We start from the raw sequence: 22,311 nt of genomic DNA, 5'->3' as shown, positions 1-22,311 counted from the left end.
AAGAGAAGAAAAAAAAAAAAAAAAAAGAAATATATACATAATCGAATATTGTGTTGAATTTTCAAACATTGACAGGTTTTATATTATTTTCTATGCTTGTTCTCTTATTTGTATTGTTATTCAACGCCTTTCATTCGTCTATTTTGTATTTTTTCAATTGCATTGAGTGAAATGAGTTTTGAACCCATGAATAAATGAATGAATAATAAAACATAGAGGAGCAGAAGAAAAAAACGCAGAATATTAAAATGAGAATATTTATTGACGCATCCTCATGCGTACATTCACAAACTGCAGAGACTATAAATCCTCATAAGTAGCTCATATAGAAATTATGAAAGTTTTATAAATTTACTGATCTGTTCGACACTCACAATTATGATTAAAAAGTATAACAACAAAAATAAAATCAGCTCAGTTTTGTTACTTTAGACGCAGAGCATTTTTGTATCATTTCCTTTCGTCTAATATTCAAAATGAACAAAATATGGCATATCGAACGTATGGAATTCCATAATGAAGCTATATTTATTCTAGACATATAATAATCTATATAAAAAATACTCTGCTCTAAAACAATTACATAAAAATAACCACTTTTCAAGGAAAACAATAGAAATTTAACAATATATTTCTCACGTTATATCTACAAGATTTAGTTATTATTATTATAATATATATTACATACTTTAGTCTAACGTCGGTGACACGACTGTATGATCATCCATACAGCAGCAGCAAAAGTTGCGTGTGTGTGTTTGGGTGGGGGAGATGGTGTGGGTGTGTGTGAATCAACATCCAGAGCTAGTCCATTATCGTATGGGGAATACAAAATGATAAAACGAACTCGTCCAAGACGATACTTGGATTTGGAAAGGCCGCCCGCGGCTCGTAGGCGCTCTACGGAGTCTACAAGAAAAGAAGACCGGTAAAGGTTTGCTCGGAAACACTTCAATATCCACTTCCAAGAGAACTCCAATATGAGATAAGAGGTCTTTCGGATTGACCGGCAAGTATACCCGATTCAACATCAAACGACTCATGTCCGCGAAGATAGTTGAAATGAATAGTTATGTCACTGAAATTGATTTCAAAATTACATGGCTACAGTCGATTGATTTACTCAAGATCAGTGTGAGAATATATTTCAGAAATGACCTCAGAATAAAAACGATTGACTTGAAAAGGGAATATTCTAAGGAGAAATTAGTAATTACGAAGCAGCTTTTTGGCTCTCTATTTCTTCATCACCATACAAACATTTAGTAGATTTCCTAGAAATACTATATTCATTTTTAAGGATACAATAACGACGTACGTTTCGGCATTTTTATCATCTTCAAGTTCTAAAATATAATAAATTATAAACACAGAAATGTACAATGAGTAACTTTACTTGCAAGTCAAACTTAGTGTTATCACTAAACATTTTAAATATTTATCGTACGTGAGGTTACTCATTGTACATTTCTGTGTTTGTAATTTATTAATATTTCTGAAACTGAAGAAGGCAAAAATACCGAAACGCATGTCGTTATTCTATCATTGAAACTGAATATATAGTATATAGTGTGTCGACCAAAACTACCAAGGTAATCTATTGAATGAAAGAAAACTGTCAGGATAACATAACTTAGTATTTTTTATACTGTGCAAAAAAAAAATGGAAACTTCAGAAGAAAGGAATTGAGTTCAAAATAAACCCTTTATAAATATATTTAGATCATGCATAGAAGTTTCTTTCAGATACAAACTAGAATGAAAAGTCCATCTGAAACAATTACCTTCATATGAACATTGGATTACAAGAAAATCAATGAAACAGATATCATTCGTAGGAACGCTACACAACGTAATATATGAAAAATATCGTGTTATATAGTATTTATGTGAATGATATCCGTTTAAATTCCATTACGAATGTTTGGAATATCAACTGACTAAGAAAAAAATGATTTCCAGATAATTCAATCCCATATCCTTGAAAGTACGAAGTTGTTTCGAATAAATTTTTTCCAGTTTGTATTTGAAAGAAACTAGCGTGCATGATCTTTCAGCAGAGACTTTTTACTGATAAAAATTTTCTTTTTTTTTTTAGAAAGTTTTCACATTTTTGTATAACGATAAAGAATTACGAATCCAAAGAGTCAAACTGAAAATACGGTATGTGGTATTTTATTAATAGTACAAGTAGTTCACGAAAAAAAAACTGGCACTAAGACAGTATAACTACATCCTTTGATTTTTTATACAGTCTACAAAGAACAGAGTCTTTCAGAAACCTGCTATCTATTGTTTCACTATAAAGTACTGCCAAAATTGGAAAAACACTCAATTGGAGGATACACTTTCCTGATATTTTATAGGATTTATCAATTACAATCAAATTTCTAGTGGCTCTCAACGAAGTATTTTGAATGAATAGAAACACTAAAAAAAAACTGTTGACAAATTACAACAAAGTAATATCACAAAGTATTTGGGAAAATATGAGATATTTTCAAACCATAATTAGATAGAGTGTCCGTCATAAGTGTGCCATTTTGATTGAATTTTTTTGTGAGAAAGTAAGGACTAGCTCTTTTCGAAAATAACATCTTTTTGCTCAGATAGTCACGAGATTCGAGCGCTCGCCATGCAATATCTTAATGTTATTTCTATCTAAAACACAAATTGCTATACATTCTTATTGTAAGCCTTCACTCTAAGTTAACTGAGGAGTGCTAGCGGTGGTAGTGGTGACGGTAGTGGTGGTGTGGCACCATATTCTTGAAAGAAGTCCTTGGGGCTGTATAATTTGAGTTTGAGCTGTGATTCGTTTCGGTTTGGCAAGCACAAAATTCAAAATTTTCATAAAGAGGGTTTACCAGGGTTTGATAGCAAGATGGAGTCTATTCATGATCGTCTCAAGGTAACAAGAGAGAAGACGTCCAAAACAGAGTACTGAAAATTTGTAAACAACTTGCAAAAACTGATTGTAATCTTTCGCAGAATGCGAGTCTGTTCTGTAGACTAAATTTGACGATTTAAAAGTGATACACAACATCTCTGTTGCAGATGAGAAAAAATATTCTGTTTGGAACATTGGCAATTAATTTCATTTAATGGATGATGGTTGACGTAACTGAACTAGAAAACAAAATGTGGAATTCAAGAGATTAAATAAATATTATTGTCATAATGGACGATACTAGATTCTGACAAATATGTTGTTTTTTTTTTTTTTGAGTAGATATGGAATAGTGAAGAATAAGAAAGAAGGTGTCATCCCAACTGCAACGTTTTCCTTTAGAAGATACAAAATATCTTCATCAAAATTGAACTGTTCTAGGAGATTAAGGTGTATAAAACATGGATGTGACTTAAATCACACACACTTTTATGGTGTTCAATGCCAAGTTGAAAATTGACCAAACACCCGTCGAAAGCAAGAAACCAACAAATCAAAACTTTAAAAAAATTAGCCGTAACTCCAGGTACGTCAAGTATCGATTCCGATAACTTCAAGAGGATTCGATACCGAAGCAAAGAAAATTCGCAAGCCTACCCTAAACTACGATAAGTCAAAGTGTCTTCTGTCTACATCGACACCTATAAATATGTCTAACGATAAATACAAAGTAAATTAACGCGCGAACTATTTCTCTTTGGAGGCTTCAATTTAGAACGAAGTTTTCAGAAGAGGTGTCGCCTGGATTAGAAACATATATCTTATCACAACCAAAGAAAATAACGTTAAAAAACAAATTATACAGCCGTCTGTACAATAACTTCAGAGACATTCTCTCGATACGATCATACCGTCAGGTGAGGCATGCACAAAGTCTTTGTGGTTAATACTGTGTATTCGAGTCGACCATCGAACTGAAAGCTTCCAAATAAACTAGTAGCGCCAGAAAGATACGCAAATCCGAGTTTACTCAGTCATTTTTTCTGATAAAGAAAAAATACATGTACTCGGAGAAGGGAGCAATTCCCGCCAGAACACAAGTTATAACCACTTTTGACTCCATAAACTATATACAAATTTCATCAACATTTATTCTAAGCACTTATTCAAAACGCAGTCCTATCTTGTCAATGCCGTAATTCAAAATGTACATATCCAATTACTTCTTGGCCAACCTCCATCATCCCTCAGACGGGAGGAACACGAATTGTACCGTCACACCCGTTCGAACTGGATTATAACTGCCAAAATCCCACGGTAGATAGCGTTTTTGTTATTCAAGCGAAAGGATGAGATCCAAGCTGAAAGGAATTTTTCTGCACATGGTAATATCATTGGGTACTTTTGGATTCCTCAAATACATTGTAACTTGCTAATGGCAACACTTTTGAGACATTTTTATATTATTTTTTGTATGAAAATGTTTCAACAAAAATGACTTCCTGAACAATTGATTTTGAATAAATTTATATCCTCTATTACTTCCGTTGTAATTATTCCTTAAAAAGTATTTCTCCTTCCAAGTGTTCAAATGCATCGAGGATATCAGAAACAGCTTTAGACAAATGTCTCTCACTTATAATAATATACATCAATTTTAAAATTATCAAAACAGTAGTCAGTGCCAAAACATGAAAATTATGGTTCGTTGCAGCTTGGCCTCGCAAACAATAATTACGTAATAGTGAACAGTAAATTTACACAAAAAGGAAATTAGGAACCGATTTTTATTGAAGGGAAATTGACGAAGACCGAAGGCTAGATGAATGGCTGTTGTGTGTTGAGAGTAAGGTATGATGCAGTAGCCCGTTGATCAAGGCGAATGTTTATAAAAGCTCACTTGTGACGTTCTTAATTTTCTCGACCTAAAAGAAAAATCTAATCTTAACAACAGATTGTGCATCAGTATTGGGAAAAAATTATCAGACAAGGACAAGATAATTTGAAAAAAAACAAACTGAATGGGGTTTTCACATGAAAATGTTTACAGAGAGAAAAGAGTTTGACTTTATCAATAATTTTTACGTGCTACATTTCTGATGGTCGAATAATGACAAAAGTACTTGTTTGCATTTTCTTCATACTTATTGTGTTTATGACCTTTGACAGTTGGAAAGATAGATATCTAGAGAATGTACTCAAGTGAAATAAAAGAAAATTGAAAAGTTCACCCACAAAACTTGCTGCGTGATATAAACCTCTGAAAAGCCTCATAAGTCAGAAACAAACTACATGAATTTATAAATTTTGCCTATAAAATTAAATGTATATACTTCACTTATAATGGCTGACGTTTTGAAAAGAAGCCTTTTTTAATCTTAAAACCTAAAATCTACAAATTTTCTCTTGAGGCATTTTCTATCAAACGTTTTAGGAAAGAAACTTCTTACTGAAACATCAGTAATCGTAGAGAAAGCAATTGCATAGGCAAAATTTTTTCTTCCATTTAATTTTGCATACCTCAGCACAGTCAGAATATTAATAATACATTGATATCTTACAATAATTATCAATCAATTGCTTGCCTCCTTTCTTGTGAAGTGGGAATACTAGCGATATTTTCATTAGGTTTGGAGATGAGTTGCAAAATAAGTTATAATAGATATAATGGATTATTTTTGAAAGTTTTTAATAAGCTTTTAACATCAGATACATCTACTTTAGTCAGACACAAAACAAATTATCTAAGAACAATTCGTTCAGGCCAGTCTCAACTCCCTACACAGTAGGTTAATGGACTGACACCTCTCAGAAAACAACTACTCCCCTGGCTAATACCACGAAGGGCGTTGGATTATATCCGACAGGCGTCAGTGCAGGATTCTTCACAGAAGTTATTCCTGCATATGCTGTTGGCGATACAACTGCCGCAATAGATTTTCAATTATTGGAACACACTTGCAGACCAGTTTCGGGCTGTTTGGCCACTCGTCAGTGCAAGGTAGGTAAGTTGTATATCATCAACATAAAGTCGATGATTTCCGATAATTGAAAATCGAATTCCGTCAGAGTATCATTCCTCAAACTAAGCTGAAGCATACAACAAACAACAGGTTTGTCGTCGCCCCATCTGCCTGTGAATGAAGTAACCAACTGCATATCCGAAATTTGCCCAATTCCTCGTATAAGGAAAGAAAACTTCCACATAAATTATCTAAGAACAACTCATTCTGGCCAGTCTCAATTCCCTAACTTCTGTGAAGAATCCTGCACTGACGCCTGTCGGATATAATCCAACGCCCTTCGTGGTATTAGCCAGGGGAGTAGTTGTTTTCTGAGAGGTGTCAGTCCATTAACCTACTGTGTGGGGAGTTGAGACTGGCCTGAACGAATTGTTCTTTTAGTTAATTTGATTTATAACCAGTCTTCAAGTATGCCCACTGACTATATATGAAAACAAAACACAAATGCCATTTACTGAGCAAAAAGTTACTGACTAATTAGACTCTTCAGACACTTATATTACGCAAAAACTTTTTAGTTTGCCTTTTACTACACTTGAAAAAATCAAGAAATAGTTACTCTTTCACAAAAATAGTTTTCCAAAGAATACTTGTTTGTTTAATTTTACATTTCCTATGTTATCAAATTTAATGAATTTGTGAAATATCAGCACAACAAAAAAAGTATTTTTGTGAAAATTTGCCATTTATTCAGATATTGTGAATATCTCACTCAATAAACACTACTTATTAATAAAATGTATTTACAATTTCATATAAATTTTGAAATCTCTTTTTCTCTTTGCAAAATTCAGAGTTTTCCAAACATACAACACCCTGTAACTAACAGTTTAGTCAAAACTGTAATGAGTGTTTATTAATTAACTAGCGACTGGGTATTGATCACAATTTTAAATGAACAAAAAGATGGCAAAAGAAAAATGTGATTGCTGATTAGAATGTTCTGATAATATTTCAATAAAGACAACTTTTTTTGCATTTCTATATGTTTAGGTACCGAAGTGAATGCTACAGTAAATAAAACTGATTCAAATGTGTTGAAATTCCTTGAAAGTAGGGAATATTTTAAGGAAGCTATAAAACTGCAATTTGCTTAGTTTTTCTAAGAGAAAAGAAACATACAAAAACTAGATTAGGATCACTTCAAAATGTATGCAAAATGACATAAAAAATGACAAATGACAAAAACTAAATCATGTTACAGAAAAAAGAGACTACATCACAAAAAACCTGTACATTTTCTTGCAATATAGCAGGTAGTTGTTGAACTGGAAACTTACCGACACAGAGAGACGGGCGGGGAACATTAGGCTGTTATTATGTTATCACTTTTTGCTGGAAGGGCTGTTGTTATGTTGTGCTGGTGTGGATTTGTGGGATATTTCAAGCTCGGCGAGCCTCTTCCACAGCTCGTCTCGTTCTTTCTCACGCTTCTTTTCCCTGCAAGAAAAAAAAACAATGGTTTGCAATTATGAGTCTCGAATCTGGCCAAGACCTACTTTTGTCTCTCCGCCTTATAGCTGACGGTTAGTTCGTCAAAGAGCTTCGAGTTCATCTCCATGAAGGTCTTGAGCACGTTGTATACGAGAGCAACGATAGTCTGGTTCCAGTGCTCCTTGGAAATTCGGTAGAGGGCCGGGAACATTATCGGCATGATCACGTGGTTGTTCTCCTCCAAGAGCGACATTATGTACTCGTTGTTCCAGAAGTACAGAGCCCGCTCTGCCACCTGAAATCGGAAGACAGTTTATTGTTTCTTGCCCAACAGAATTCATACGTTAACAGAACAAAAATAATCAGTACAATAAATTAATGAAGTGGTAATAGTGATAATGATAACAATAATATAGGACATAATCCATAAAAACTTAAAAAAATAATGAATAAAACTTTGGAAACTTTGAGTCCATTTTTTTTTTTAGTTGAATAAGTGAGCAATTTTGAATGACTACAAATCAAGATGTACAATGTACATGTCACACATTGATTTTTTTTGAAGACTTCAATGTGAGTGAAATTTAGCTACCCTGAAATTTAGTTGAGATAAATTTGTACAAATTTGCAGCAATTTGTACAAAAAGTAAGTGGAGCACATCTTTTTTTTCTAAGGAGATTAGTTGGTTACTGTCTAAAAGAATCTAAAGAAATGAACTTTAAACTTTCAAGCCAGTCTCGGATATACCTACATAGTAGACTAAATGGAGTGACGCCTATCAGAAAACAACTACTCCACTGACTAATACCACGAAGGACATTGAATTATATCCGACAGGCGTCAGTGCAGGAATCTTCATAGCCCACTGACTAATAATAAAAGAATCTTATGGTTAGAATGTACTTTTGGGTAGCTTCCCAGGCTTTTGAAATGAACAAATTTTAAAAATTGTCTTTGAACCTTCTCGAGTGTGTATACATGAAAAAAAAACAGATTCTTAATTATAGCACAATTTCTAATTCAAATCTACATATGTGAAGTGAAGTGTTTTGCAGGCATTTATGTTCGTGACGTTTTGCCAATTTGTTATAATTTGTCAAAAATTCACATCTTGTTCACCTCCAAAGCTTTTTAAATGTTGTGGAAGGTGGAAGCGCAGGCTTTAATGTTGTGTAGACCAGGCTTTACCCTTTAAATAAAAAAAAACAAGGCAACAGGCATGAAAATTTTGTGTGAAAAAAGTGAAAAAATATATATCGCAATCGCACGTTGAAAAGACGAGAGTGGAAGGCTTTTTCCCCACAATTTTATCAAAATCAGTGTTTTGAGAGTGTTTTCAAAAGAAATCAACGAAGAGTAATAATTACTTGGTTCCACCTCGTTGAATCGTGCCCGGTTGTTCATCCGATTATCGGTCAACAAATAGTGGAAAGAAGATCCCATCTTGATTTCCTTTCTTTTCCTTACCTTTTATCACCTACCTCACCAGAGCGAGAGATAAAGACGAAAGGAGAGAATGCAGATAAAAACGGGCGAGTTTTATATACAGTTCGCATCGCATCTAAATAATTATTATTTATTTACGCAATTATCAATCGCACGAACAGAAGGTTAATGACACATTTCAATGTAAAAAATCCTACTTCTTTGTATTAGTAGATTATTTTCAATACTGTATGGGGTTATTTTCTTATAAATGTTTGGACTCCTGAAGATTGCTCAACTCCGTTAAAAGCAGTAAACAGTTGTTCACATTTTCAACACATCTTTAAACCTTCGATTCGACAGGAAAAAGAAGATTCAATGATTTTATTTGTTAAGATAGATCATGGATAGATAGTAAGACTAATAGTGGCCCTAAATTTGATCCCGAGGTACTTCGGAAGTATCAGTTATTAAGTCTGATTCATAATCATTATATAACTTTTTGATACCAATTTAACAGTGAAAAAAAAAGGTAAGAATTGTTGACTCAATGTAAGAATTAATTCCATCTGAAATATCAATAATTCCTTTACAATTTGTGTGAAATATTAGGTATTTGAAATAATAGACGCATAACCCGATTGAGACTTTCGTAATCAGATTCCAGTGTATTTGTCTTTTTTAGGATTTTGGATGATTCTCTTAACACAAACATTAGCTATATCGGTTTACCTAATCAACAATAATAATCAACATTGAACTTTTTAATATTCATTAAAGTTGCTAAGCTGCTGTATCATAAAAACGAACAATTTGTAAATAAAATCAAGCTACATTTTTGGGGCACTCTACAACAATGGACATTGAATTTGTTGACGAGTGTATCACAAAATAAAAAATCACTTGCTAACCTGGAAATGAGGACTGGAAACGCACTTGGAGATCTGCCTGAATAGAGGCTCTTGGATCCTGGTGAACTGAGAGGGCTCCATAACATCGAGCACTTCCTCGATCTCCCCGAGGAACATCACCTCCTTCTGGCTACACGTCTTGGGCCAGTACTTGAGCAGGCCGCGGATGACGGGCTCCGTGAGCGTCGGGTCCTTCTCCAAGAACTGGACGACGCAATAGGCCAGCTGCGCATGGTATAGTGACAAGCACTTGACCTTGTGCAGCGGAATCAGGACCTTGACCAGGAACTGCTTGTGCTCCGCCTTCAGCGGCAGCGCGAACCCGTTTATTATCGAACCTAGGATCTCGAGGAGCTCGCCCACTCCATTGAAATGTTCAGTCTCGTACACAAACCTAAAATGCAAACAAAAACGTTCAAGGGCCACACCACACTGGAAATAATCTAAAGGTTAATTTTTTGTTGCATCCACACACATATTCTTAATATAAGTGTGATAGAGAGTGCTTTTTTTTTCACTCAACCATTGCCTATACAAATTATGTTCTAGTTTTTCAGAAAGATTTACCAAAATTCTATAATGGTCAATAATATGGACCTCAATTCAACGAGATGTCACTGAAAACAAAAAAAGATGACACTGAAATCTCTGGCAAGAATAAATCCTGAGTAAGAACATTTCTCAATCATCGGAAATGCAATACTTTTTTCGATGCGCGTTTCACCAACCAAATAGCATCTTCAGGAGATAATGAAAACTAATTCCAAACTCTGAAACTGGTCTCTTAAACAGACCTTTAATCATTTTGGCTGAAATATTTTTTGAAAAAACCAAATTTTTGAAGTACACTTGTCACTCACCTAAGAAATATATTGTTAATTTGTTTTCGAATGAAGGCCCTGAGGCCGAGGAATTTGCCATAGATGCGGTGCAATACTGTCTTGAGGAAGTCCCTTTCTCGTGGATCTTCCGAGTCGAAGAGCTCGAGCAGCTGCAAAACAAACTTCTGGTCAATGACCCGCTTCCCGATGGTCGGCTGGAAGTCGGAGCTCTCCAGGAAGCGCAAGAAGAATTCATAGACCAGCTGGAGGTGGGGCCAGCTGGCCTCCAGGGTCGGGTCGTCTTCTTCTGGGTCAAAGTCGGGGTTCTCGCTGGGGGGCAACGTGCGGAACAGATTCGCCGATATCTGAGAACGAAACTCAAAATAAAATACTCAAAAACGTTGTTCGGACACATAGAACCGTTCAACAAAATAATGGTCTGGATAATTATATGAATGAATCTCAAGAGTCTACCAGTTTGATAACCAAGTAAGTAGTGGACTATTGAAATATATTGCCATAAATGGTCTCAAAAAGGAATATAGCACAAAGTTTAGCCCGACCCTTTAAAAAAATGTGTTAGAATTTGCAATGTTAAATAATTTTGGCCTTCTAGTAGAGAAGAAAATGTCTCCACAAACTATCCATATCAATTTTACCCTATCACAGAATGCCAAGTAGTCGATTGTCTTAATGAAATAAAAAATAAGACCTTTTGTAAAAAACATAAGATCTGATGCATATATTATGAATCAGTCACTTATACAAGGGTTCTTTCTTTCCTGATAATTTTGAGACAGCATTAGTAATTCTTCTGCCCAAAAAAAGGAACACCAACGAGTCTTCATTATTCACTTCAATAAATTAACAATTAACAAAGTGCAAACTAGTTATATTTTATTCTCTGCATCCATAGCATCAAGTTTTATTAAAAGTATTATGTGATTGACTATATCGATTACAAAAAAATTATAATATTCTCGATTGCCAGTTTGCTAATGATAATTCTCACATCCAATTATTAAATAGTCCCATTCTAAAATTGATATTGTCTTAATAATTGAGCACTGAAACTGAAAATAGGAAAATACTACCATATATGCCACTGCTACTGTCTATGTAAACTTCAGGCAAATAAAATCTGGACCAGAATCTTTGCAAACTTTTGAATATCGGATCAAACTTTAAATTAAATTCAAGTTTTTGGTACCACCATTAATAAATTATAAGCCATCATCATGTTCCTTTTCAAAACCTCATCTAATCTTTGAATCATCAACTTAAAAAATTCAATTTATTCCTCAATCATAAGAAGATAGGACATTCTAGAAAAATGTAACATGATAAATGTATAAATTATTTGAAAATTTTAAAAAACTTACAATAAACACCTCCCAAAAGATAAATAAAAAATCAAAATAAAATTCTGCTAAATGATATGACAGCGAGTAAAAGGCTTTTACAAAGCATTACTATTTCATTTCACATCTATGTTGTAAAATTTGATTTCATTGAAACTAAATGTTCAATAGAGTACTAATGAATATTGAGATTACAGCAATCTATTGAGCAAATAAAGCAATTTCATATATTCTTTCAGAACATCAACGGAAATACTAACCAATTACTGAAAAACAACCCAACAAAATTATTGAAAAAAAATACTACTGAAAATAAAATCATAAATGAACCCAATTGTCAATTTATCAAAGGTCTATATGAAAATGATTGAAACAACAAAAATCTTCAGTACTTTTTCTGCTACTAATCATTTATCATCATTATTATACTCCAAATTATATTTTTTTTGTATTCTACACGCATGCAAAGATGGGTTTGAAATACAAAAGTGCATCAAATAATTAGCAACAATAAAAATACATAAACTCTGCTCTCTATGGGGTTGAATATAAACATTTGATAAATTGTAAAGTTTCATACATCAATCACTTTCAACTTCCTATTTTACCTGATTCCAGTTATTTGAGGCAAACCTCAGCAATAACCTTATACATGTACATTTGAATAGATTTTTTCATGCTTGGAAATTGCCAACCATTACTTTTGGCATATTTAATTTGCAACAAATCTGAACTGAATGTATATGTTCAATGAAAACGATTCACCTCAATCTCTAAACTCTGTTTACTCAAATAGATCATGTTGAATTAGCGACTAGTGTATAATTTATATAATGTTTGACTTTTATATTTGATGGTGTTCATAAACAACATTTTTCCAAAAAATTCATTGGATCAATACGGAGACTTGAGATGCAAAAAAAATTTAACACAATCATTGCTGCAATTTCAAATTCGATGAATAGATGTAAGAAAAAAGAATCAAAATTTATTTTTGTGCCAGTTATAATATTTATCAATAAATAAGCACTCAATCTGATTGAAAAAGCTTCTGTATTTTTGTACTTTTTACTTCTCTATGCCAGATGTGATGAAATATTTGGGTTTCAAAATTGAATTTTACATTGTTGCAAAGTTAACTTGAATTGCAACAAGTATTAACATTCACTAAACTGTTCATTCATAATTATTGTACAATTGAAAATGAGTTCAATTTATGAAAATCTTATTAGCGATATTTCTGTTTGTAACAAATCTTTGTTAGGTTAGTTAGGTGGGAAATCCTAAATTTTGAAATAATCTGTATTTTTCAATTGTTCTATATGAATAATTTATGTCAAGTTGGTTATTTTCTCATATTCCTAATCTGATGGTTGTAACATAAAAACAATTTGTAAATTGGCAAGATTTATACTTGTGGATCAATATAAAATGTTATTGACTAGATATGTTTTTTCAAACGAATACTCCATAATGTACTGAATTATTATGGAGGTGCCTTTGTTTCACAAAACTTCTGCCTTTCAAATTTTCCATTCTGAGCTAGTATTATATGTAACCTTTGAAAATATATTCTCCATCCTGCGTCTTATCACAAATATCAATATTTGTTGATGCTGATATATAAACAATTCCAACGATAACAATTTTGTGTACAACATTCTTTACCATTCAAGTGACAGCCGATTGTATCCACAAAAGTGTTTCAATATGGCAAACAGAAAGACTGAATTAAAAACGTACCATTTTAATAATTTCCGGGTAGACAGGCTCGGTGAGGACTCCTCTGCCTCCGGTTATGTAATCGACCAGTTCGTTGAGGGTGCATCTCTTTACTTCCTTGCCCTTCAGATCAGCTACAGGGTCCATGAAATCAAAAGCTACGCAACACTGCCTCAGTTTTCGAATGAACAATTCTTCCTGTTCAGACGCTGGCACATCTGCAAATCAAACAGCAAAACTATTCAGTTTTTGAAATTTTGAAATCAATAATGTGCTTCCAATAACTTAGAATGGACTTGAATATAAAGTTAAATTTTATTTGTAAAACGGACTTTCTGAGGATCCTTACTTGAGCAAAGTCTCTTATAAAAGTTGATGTACACTTAACAATCACAAAAAAATTATATCATAACACATTTTTACACATTGGATATCTGAAAATGTAACATTCACCATTGTTGTGATGTTGTCATTTGATTAGTTAGATGAATGCTTATCTAATATTTTTTTCAAAACCTATAACATTTCTGGGCAAAATTAGTAACATGCCCCTCGGATGATTTTCATTTTAGTGAAAACCTATAAATACCATAACTAACTTCTCAAATAACATTCAGCAGATTCAACACAATAAACTAATTAAAAATATTCACAGGTTTTCAACAAATTCATTAGATATGTTTGATCACAGCCTATATTCTGTAATGAACCGTATTCTTTCAAAAACATCAACTTAACTAATGTAAAAGAGAGTAAGTTATAGTGTATCTCAACTCTGGTTGGAAGAATCAGATCTTAGTTCTACAATAACATTTCCAACTTGAAAAAAAAGATGAAATTGCATATATAATTAGAATTGTACTAGGTCAAGGCGTCAGCACTAACCTTTGAGAAGAGGCAGCGGCTGGAGTTCGACGTCTTGTGAGTTGCGATATCTGGAACTGCCCTGTGACTTTTTGGTCTTCTTTTTGAGCGAGCGCTTCGCAAAAGGATCAATTCTATCGACGAAGGCCGTCGTCGACATTGCGGTGTCAAGAAGTCTTCAGTGGTAACAATAACAACAAGCAAATACTATTTACAAAGGGACAGCAAGAGGGTCGCTCTGCATTTCACTCCTAGAAATATTTCGTCAAATCGCGCACATTTTTAAACGCATCATTTAAGTATATTTATAGTCTTTTATATTTATGAATGATTGCTAAATATCAATGACAGCCACAAGGTGTGTGTATGCTTAAAATTCGGAGCACGCCCAACGATCAAGTCCTAAATTTTCGGAAAATTTGTCGATTTCCGACGCGATCGCCGCAATCGGGCTGCAAATTACGAAATTCCCGATAAAAATCACTTAGAAATGTTCGATACGTAGCGAAGGCAGGTCGGTATCACCAAACTGCCAAGCGAGTCCAGTATTTTCACCCGCCATCAGCTGGTTATTTCCACACAAAATGCTTCAGACTAACTGATTTTTACACTCTCTGTTTTTGTTTGCACATCTTACACACGTCAAACTATTCGATAAAAGTATTTATTTTACCGTACGTGGTGTAATTTTCGGGGAAAAAATTATTTTTATAATAATTTTTGCACACAACCGATTCGATGCCGTAAATACCTTGGGCTGAAAATAGATGGGAGGTACGGGCTAGTCAACTAACAAACTGAATAGCACTTTTATTGGTTCTTTCTTGGAAAAAAATACACTGAATATATACATTTACAATTATTTTCTGCTAGGATACAAACAAAATACTGTAAAAATTTATATTTTGCAACAAATTAAAAACTCAATTGACTAGTTTTTAATCTTCAACAATAAATCAGCCTATCGCGAGCTAGCCAACAAATGGGTGAACCAATCAAAAACAGTTATCGGTAAAACGACTTAGAATTTGGCATATGACAGATGTACGGGGTGGTAACCAAAATTACTTACACAACATAACCTATACTTTTTATTTACAGAAAAAATAAAAGTATTCCTCGAAAGTCAATATGTCTTGTCCCGGTTTGTATTGTGGCAGAGTTCTCTTACCCGATGGCTCTCTTAGTGATTGTGGACCCTGTCCCAGGGGATACCGTCGAAATGAGTCTTTCGTTTGTGTAGAATGCAGTGATATCCCGTCTTTATACGACTGGTTATATTTGGGATTCATGGTTTTATTGGTATTGGTGCTACATTGGTTCTTTATAGATATGGTATCCGTTAGAAGAAGGTAAGTATGAATTGCATTAAATACGGGTAGATTCATGCGCCAATCTTGAGTCGTAAGACCCAGGTTTCAAGTTGTAAGAATTCATGTTTACTATTTGCTGAAAGCTTACAACTCGTGCAGATATATATTATGAGTAGATATATCAATGCTCGTGCATGAATGTTGCCACCGAAAATCAATGATCCAACTGCTTAGGACTCATTGCGACTTATGACTGGTGCATAAATCCCTTTCCCCATCATAACGGATGAAACAGTCATTACTTTCAGTTTCAACAAAGATATTATAAGTCTTCACGCAGTGGCATTTGCTGAAGTTTTCCTAGCTTCCGTCCTCACTCTCTTGATATCTCACCCAATGGGATCCTTCTATATATATAATTGTAAGGTTCGAAGTATAAAAGACTGGTATACTCTTTTCCACAATCCTACACCCAACTATGAGAAAAAGGTACACTGTACTCAAGAGGCTGTATATCCACTGTAAGTATGTTAGTATCTACAAATGTTGAAAATTATCTCTTCAAAAATCTTACAATAAATTTCATTCTCCAACAATGAATCATTTGCCTCGAACAAAATTTTCTACTTTGACTCTTTCAATTGTTTTTTATTAAAAAAAAATGTGTTGATATATTATTTATTTGGAAAAATATTATATTTAGCAACACTACTTCTTAGTTGTGAAGAAAGGCAACAACGCCCTATTTTTGGGCCGGTTCTGCATGAAGTATAAAAATGGAAAGAAAATAAAATTCCATCATATATTGTTTTTGTTGAGAAGGTGATAAACATTCAAATTTAGTGTTTTTCGACGTTTAGAACTTCATTTCGTGCTTCTTCAGGGCTCTACAATGCATATCCTCAAATACATGCGCCAAATTGCAATATATAATGGCATGTATATCGTTTCTTTATAAAAATATTCAACTGTAGATGCCTGATGAAGTACGAAATAAAGCTCGAAACCCTAGAAAGAACTAAATTAATCATCTACGAAAATTTTTGAGCCATTTTCCAAGGAAAACATTTGATTGAGTTGAAGAACAAGTTATGTGGGCTCTCCAAAAACAAAAATTGAACCCTGCATCTTACTTTCAATGTTTTTTTGCCCTAAATTGTACTTTATCTCTTGTAGATTGTAAGTAATAAAGACGATTATCAATATTACAGTCATTTTTAAATTAGTTATATCTGGTTTCTCTGTATATAACATATTCAAAGAGATAAAGGTATGTTCATTTCAATTTTAGATATACTACCGTTTTTTTGTTCTTCGGATTATGTTTGGTCCTAATGCTGATCATTCGACCTTGGGCGTGTCGAAAATTCTTGCCACGTCAGAGTAAAATGTCCATTTATGCTGCCATGTATTTTATACCCATACTTGTCCTTATACATGCCCTAATAGGAGGATTGCTTTGTAAGTATTTATTTTGTAGGTGAAAGTAAAACAGTTCATCATGTCACATTAATCTATTCTATCCTGAGGACCAATTAAATAATCTAAGATGAAATAGTGAACTTTCAGATAGTTTTTTTTTAATTAAAATTACTTTTTTTGTAATAAAGAATGGCAGATATATTACTAAACCTAAAATTCAGAAAAAAAGTACAGAAATAAATCTTTGCATAAACACCATTATTTTTAACCAGCTGTCAAACAGATGGATAAATTATCCTCGACCAGATATTTATTTCGGGAGAATTTATCTTATTGAAGTTGGGATGATTCTGCAACGTTACATGGCTGACGGACTGCAAAGAGCCATGATGCTTCCTAGGTGGTTGTGGAAGTTATTAACATTACGCACCCAGAACACGAGTCTAATGACCAAAGTAGTTGAGGCCGTTGACAAAAAAACATGTCTGTGGTAATTACCGAACAATATCTTAATAGCATAACCGAACCACAGAACACCGTAACTAGGGTGTTCTGTGACCGATCGTCCATAGTTGACGTGTGTTGGCAACACTGAATTTGTAATTTTTTCGGGTGCGTTCCGTTATTGTATTGATTTTAAAAATATATAAATATATTTTTATATTCATTATTATCCACTGTTATTATATCCGCTCAATGTTATTCACATTGAGCAATTTATTACAATTATCAAACTGCTGTAAAAAAAAACAACAATAGATATTTAGTAAATTAGGTTAGATTCCATAGAAAAAGTAACTGTTTCCTGTTTGGAAATAACATTTCCTTTAGAGACCGAAAACGTACTACAAATTTTTTCATAACATCCAAGAATTGAGTTTTGCTCATGAGTCGAAATGGAAGTTCGTAAAGAGAGATCTAAATCGGACGTAGAAGCAAATTTGCCAAAGATAAGTGGAAAACATAAAAGTAAACAGTCGCATACCACCAACAAAATTCTGAAAGAAAGTCAAAAGGTACTGAAACACTCTTTAAACTTTCAGAAAGTCATGAAACGTGAGGATTATATCAAGAATATAGTAGTAAATATCGATGAAACTGTACTTCTTGAGAAATATGGTCAGGAAATCAAATCACATTTGGAAAGCAAGGGGTTAGTTTGTAGAGTGACTTCTTCTGTGTCGGGTCTCATATCCTGGACAAGAAAACTACCAAATACCATTGTGAGTATGTTTTCAAACAAAACTGAAATCGATGAAAAACAATATTTTTTAATCATCCCTTGCAAAGAATTCAGAAAGCTCGTTCGTGAGAGGAACTTAACACCACATGTGAAGTTTATCCACGAAATTATTTCTTTTCAACATTTATGTGTAGCTGTTTTTGGCATGGAAAACCCGTCTGAAGTTGAGGAAGAAGCAGTTATGGACATTGAGTTTTCTTTCAAGTGCTTCTGGCAATATGTGAACAAGAGTGAAGATTTAGCAAATTGGGTAATGATGGCAACCAAGTCCGTGGCAGAAATTCCTCATAAACTGGAACAAGCAGAAAAATATGAAAGTCAAAAACAGTTTTTTGACTCGGTTAACAAAGACACTGTGAGAATAGACAAAAATGGAAATGGTTTGAATCGTTTATGGCGTCAAATTTTGACTGTATTTCCGTTAGTGAATTTGGAAATTGCTGAAGCTATCTGTGCTGTTTATCCCTCTCCCAAAGCATTATTTGATGCGTATGCATCTTCAACAGAACCGGAGGAACTACTTCAGGACATACCTATACGCCGTGCTCATGGACCTCTTACTTCAGTCAGAAGAGTTGGCCCAGAGCTGAGTAAAAAGGTTTACAATTTTTTTACTGCCAACGAAAATATTTATCTATGATTCCCTAATGAAGTTATATTATTTTGTTGTATTGAATATTTATTTTTATTAAAAAAATTGTCAAAATTCTACAAAAGTTGATTATTAACCCAAAACTGTTTTACTACATATATGCAGTAAACAGATATTTATCATTAATTTTCATATAAATATAGTAACTACAGTACTTTCACCATCCGCATCAGCACGATTATAGGAACTTACTTACTTACTTTTAGGATATGTAGAAATGTCCTTTATAACGGTTGTTGGAAAAGTTAACAAAGAAACTCGAACAGACTTTTGCGGACCATATTTTTAAAAAAACAACCTCTTACTAGCACCAAATATATATGTTTTTCAATATATTGAAACTGAAAAAAAAATGTCTCCAGAAGCGATAACAGTATAATTGAACAGTAACAGATATTTTATAAGTTTTAATCATTGTTAAGTGATGTACTAGTACTAATAACGATTTATATTTAATTTTATATATAGTTATTCATTTCAGGAAATTTATTTCAAACAGAATTTTCTGGAAGGAAGAAAATATTCATAATATATAATATAAATTTACAAGATAACCTCATGTTGAATATCTTCATGGGGCTTAACCTGATATTGAATTCATCAATATAATGAGGATTGATCACATTAATAATGAATAATTAATATCTGAGTAAGTCAATGTAATTTGATATTTGCTTATATGTATTGTTAATTGCTAATTTCCTGTACAGGGACTCTCATATGTCTTAGTTTTGATATATTTTAATTTTCACACAAGTACATTTTCCCCAGTAAAATAAAAATGTATTAGAGATATCTCCTGGATAAATGTTCCCTTTCATCTGTCACAATTTAGGTATCTGATGCTTTCTAAGGACTGTCTTTATTATTGTTGTAGACCTGGAGGTAGAAATTTTAAGTAATTTTTATCAATAATTCATCATTACTAGAGTCGATCATATTTTTATTCATAATTTATTGAATTGCGCTAACTTTGAGTCAATTCAAATTGTAAGTTTTTTTGAATTTAAATATTTACAAGAAAAAAGAACTAAGAGAAATTTCTTACACTGTTTGTAATATTTCAGCACATCAATCATTTCAAAGGATGAAAAAAAAATACTTTCGTGATCCCTATTATATTGTTGTAAATTATCCCCTGAAAAAATAACGCCGGCCGACGATGGTCTTACCTATCGAATGCTACTTGGACAAAGGTCAGAATGCGACGAGTGCTAGAATTGTTCCACCTGCTTCAAAAGAACTCAATCGAGCTATATATGCAGCGAGAGCGGCAGTCTAGTTCGGAAAGTGCAGTGCGAAGTGAGCTTATAGGGTTTATAGACATTTGAGCATTAGTCTGAAGGTTTTTGAAAAATCTAACAATACACAATGACAGGTGTAACGCTGTGTGTCCTTTCTAAAGCCTTCGACTGTGTTTTCCATAAGCTGCTGTTGACAAAGCTACATAACTACGGCATGAGTAGGCTAACTATCCAATAGACGAAATATGTTTCAGTCAACGAAACTACTTCCAAACAAGCTATTCTTGAATATGGACTACTTCAGAAACTATTGTCCTTAGTCACGGAATATGTACTCAAAAAGATGGCACAGGAACGAAATATTATTGTCAACTTAAGCTCAAGTGAAGAGTGTCGTTGCAAGAAGAAACACGACATTCCAAATATAAGATGTCATAATACTCTTTGAGGAGTCCCTGAAAATGTCGATTTTGAACAAGTTATGAAAAAAAAAGTGGAAATTATACCATTCAGTTGAGAAAATTGTAGAGCCTTCAATGAAGATTCGCCGGGTTTCATTTAATGAAAACACCATAGCTTTTGCTTATAGCTAAAATCTTCCTAAATAAGCATACCTATTTATTATTGTATAAATATTTCAAATTGACACGTCATAACAACATTATATAAATGAGTTAACATAATTCGGTATTAACAAAAATGTTTGATTAAATATTAAAATGTAGGCCACTGCAGGTAGAAAACGATCCTAAAGCTCACAACATATTTTGATTGCGACCCGTGTGCGATACAATAATAGGTTAGACCTGGTAAAGTAATATAAACCGGCCTATATCAGCTGTGGCAAATCATAACAAAATCTTCTTTGAGCTCTCTGTTAGCATTTTCCATTCATTATGAGCATTTATTACTTTTCACTATTAAAAAACAGCATACAGATATAAATCCCTAAGCATTCATTTCAACTGTATTAATATAAACTCCAAAGTAACTACAACATATGCTAGTTTTTATTAATAGATCACATATGAATAATTTTGATTTTTTGAATCGTCAGAGAGTGTCTGCGCTCACTCATAACTTGCCTTTCTGTTCTTGCAGTCTACTCGTTCCCGCACCTGGTGCTGATCCTGTCTGTGGTGTCATGCGCCGCCCACTTTGCCGTCAAGATGGACCAAAGTATCTCGTCGCTGATTCTGACGACGGTCTCTGAGCCGCGAAACGTCGTCATCCTGCTGGGGCACTGGTGCCTGCATGCGTACGGCATCGTGTCCCTCACGCAGCTCTCCAACCCCCACTTGCACCCGCTGCTAATCCTGCTCGTGCCGCTCCCCGCAGCCTTCTATGTGCTGACCGCGCGCTTCACTGATCCCAACAAGTCACACTTTTAGTATTCGGTGTCTGGTAGGGGCGGCAGATGGGGAGCGGCGACGAGGGAGGAGGGCGTCGGAGGGGCCAACACAGTCATCCAGCCTCGATCTGCCATCGTCGAGAGCCATTGAGTTTGCAGCACGAAAACGAAGCTATGTCCATGATCGGCTATCCTGGTTTTACCTCTTTTAATTCGGTTCAACCCATTAGTGCATAGCCAAAAAACTTTTAGATCAGTTTTGAATTTTATGATTATTAGAGGTTAATGTGATGTAAATAAAATCTAGAATTTTTTTCCAAACTATATGTTCGAATTTTTGAGAAAAGAAACATCCATTTAAAATATGGGAAAGACATACTTTTAAAGACAGCTATATATTCAAAAAAACTTATCAAGTATGGTTTGATAAAACATGATTTCAAGTAATGAACCAATATTGCATTTAAAGTATAACTTTTATGGGGAACCTTACATTTTCTGTCATTTCAATGCAAATCAACTGAAATACCTTAGTAGATGGCAGCAGAATTGAATTCGTCGTTCAAGTATTTGGGTTTCATGGTAGGTAAACCTTATCATTCAGTGAATATTTGTTTATTAAAAAACTTCATTT

General features: G+C 33.7%; 2 protein-coding genes across 5 annotated transcripts; one reads left to right on the top strand and one right to left on the bottom strand.

Annotated features, from left to right (window-relative positions):
• Positions 1-243: 243 nt before the first annotated feature.
• On the bottom strand, positions 244-15,279 carry wdb (serine/threonine-protein phosphatase regulatory subunit widerborst). Of its 3 annotated transcripts, none has more exons than XM_074181040.1 (7): positions 14,474-15,279; positions 13,610-13,806; positions 10,545-10,882; positions 9,685-10,078; positions 7,413-7,642; positions 7,194-7,353; positions 244-909 (listed from the first exon to the last, which is right to left on the bottom strand). In XM_074181040.1, exons 1-6 carry the CDS (start codon positions 14,610-14,612, stop codon positions 7,239-7,241), a joined length of 1,413 nt encoding a protein of 470 aa, XP_074037141.1. In that variant the 5' UTR covers positions 14,613-15,279; the 3' UTR covers positions 244-909; positions 7,194-7,238. The 3 variants fall into 3 exon arrangements, with proteins under 3 accessions (XP_074037141.1, XP_074037140.1, XP_074037142.1); XM_074181039.1 differs by having other exon boundaries at positions 244-4,815; positions 14,474-15,272; XM_074181041.1 differs by having other exon boundaries at positions 244-4,815; positions 10,545-10,870; positions 14,474-15,254.
• A 216-nt stretch (positions 15,280-15,495) lies between these two features.
• Positions 15,496-22,003, top strand: LOC111510791 (JNK1/MAPK8-associated membrane protein). Of its 2 annotated transcripts, XM_023166736.2 has the most exons (4): positions 15,496-15,804; positions 16,074-16,286; positions 17,057-17,226; positions 21,428-22,003. In XM_023166736.2, exons 1-4 carry the CDS (start codon positions 15,584-15,586, stop codon positions 21,715-21,717), a joined length of 894 nt encoding a protein of 297 aa, XP_023022504.2. In that variant the 5' UTR covers positions 15,496-15,583; the 3' UTR covers positions 21,718-22,003. The 2 variants fall into 2 exon arrangements, with proteins under 2 accessions (XP_023022504.2, XP_074037143.1); XM_074181042.1 differs by lacking the exons at positions 15,496-15,804; positions 16,074-16,286; positions 17,057-17,226 and adding an exon at positions 17,857-19,028 and having other exon boundaries at positions 21,428-21,600.
• The last annotated feature ends 308 nt before the right edge of the window (positions 22,004-22,311 follow it).

Source organism: Leptinotarsa decemlineata, unplaced genomic scaffold (assembly GCF_025532065.1).
Source record: "Leptinotarsa decemlineata unplaced genomic scaffold, Ldec_3_MD MMD2_tig00026307_RagTag_RagTag, whole genome shotgun sequence".
In the NCBI taxonomy this organism is placed as follows: domain Eukaryota; kingdom Metazoa; phylum Arthropoda; class Insecta; order Coleoptera; family Chrysomelidae; genus Leptinotarsa; species Leptinotarsa decemlineata.
The sequence above is the reverse complement of the archived record's forward strand: the minus strand, read 5'-3'. Positions and strand labels throughout refer to the sequence as shown.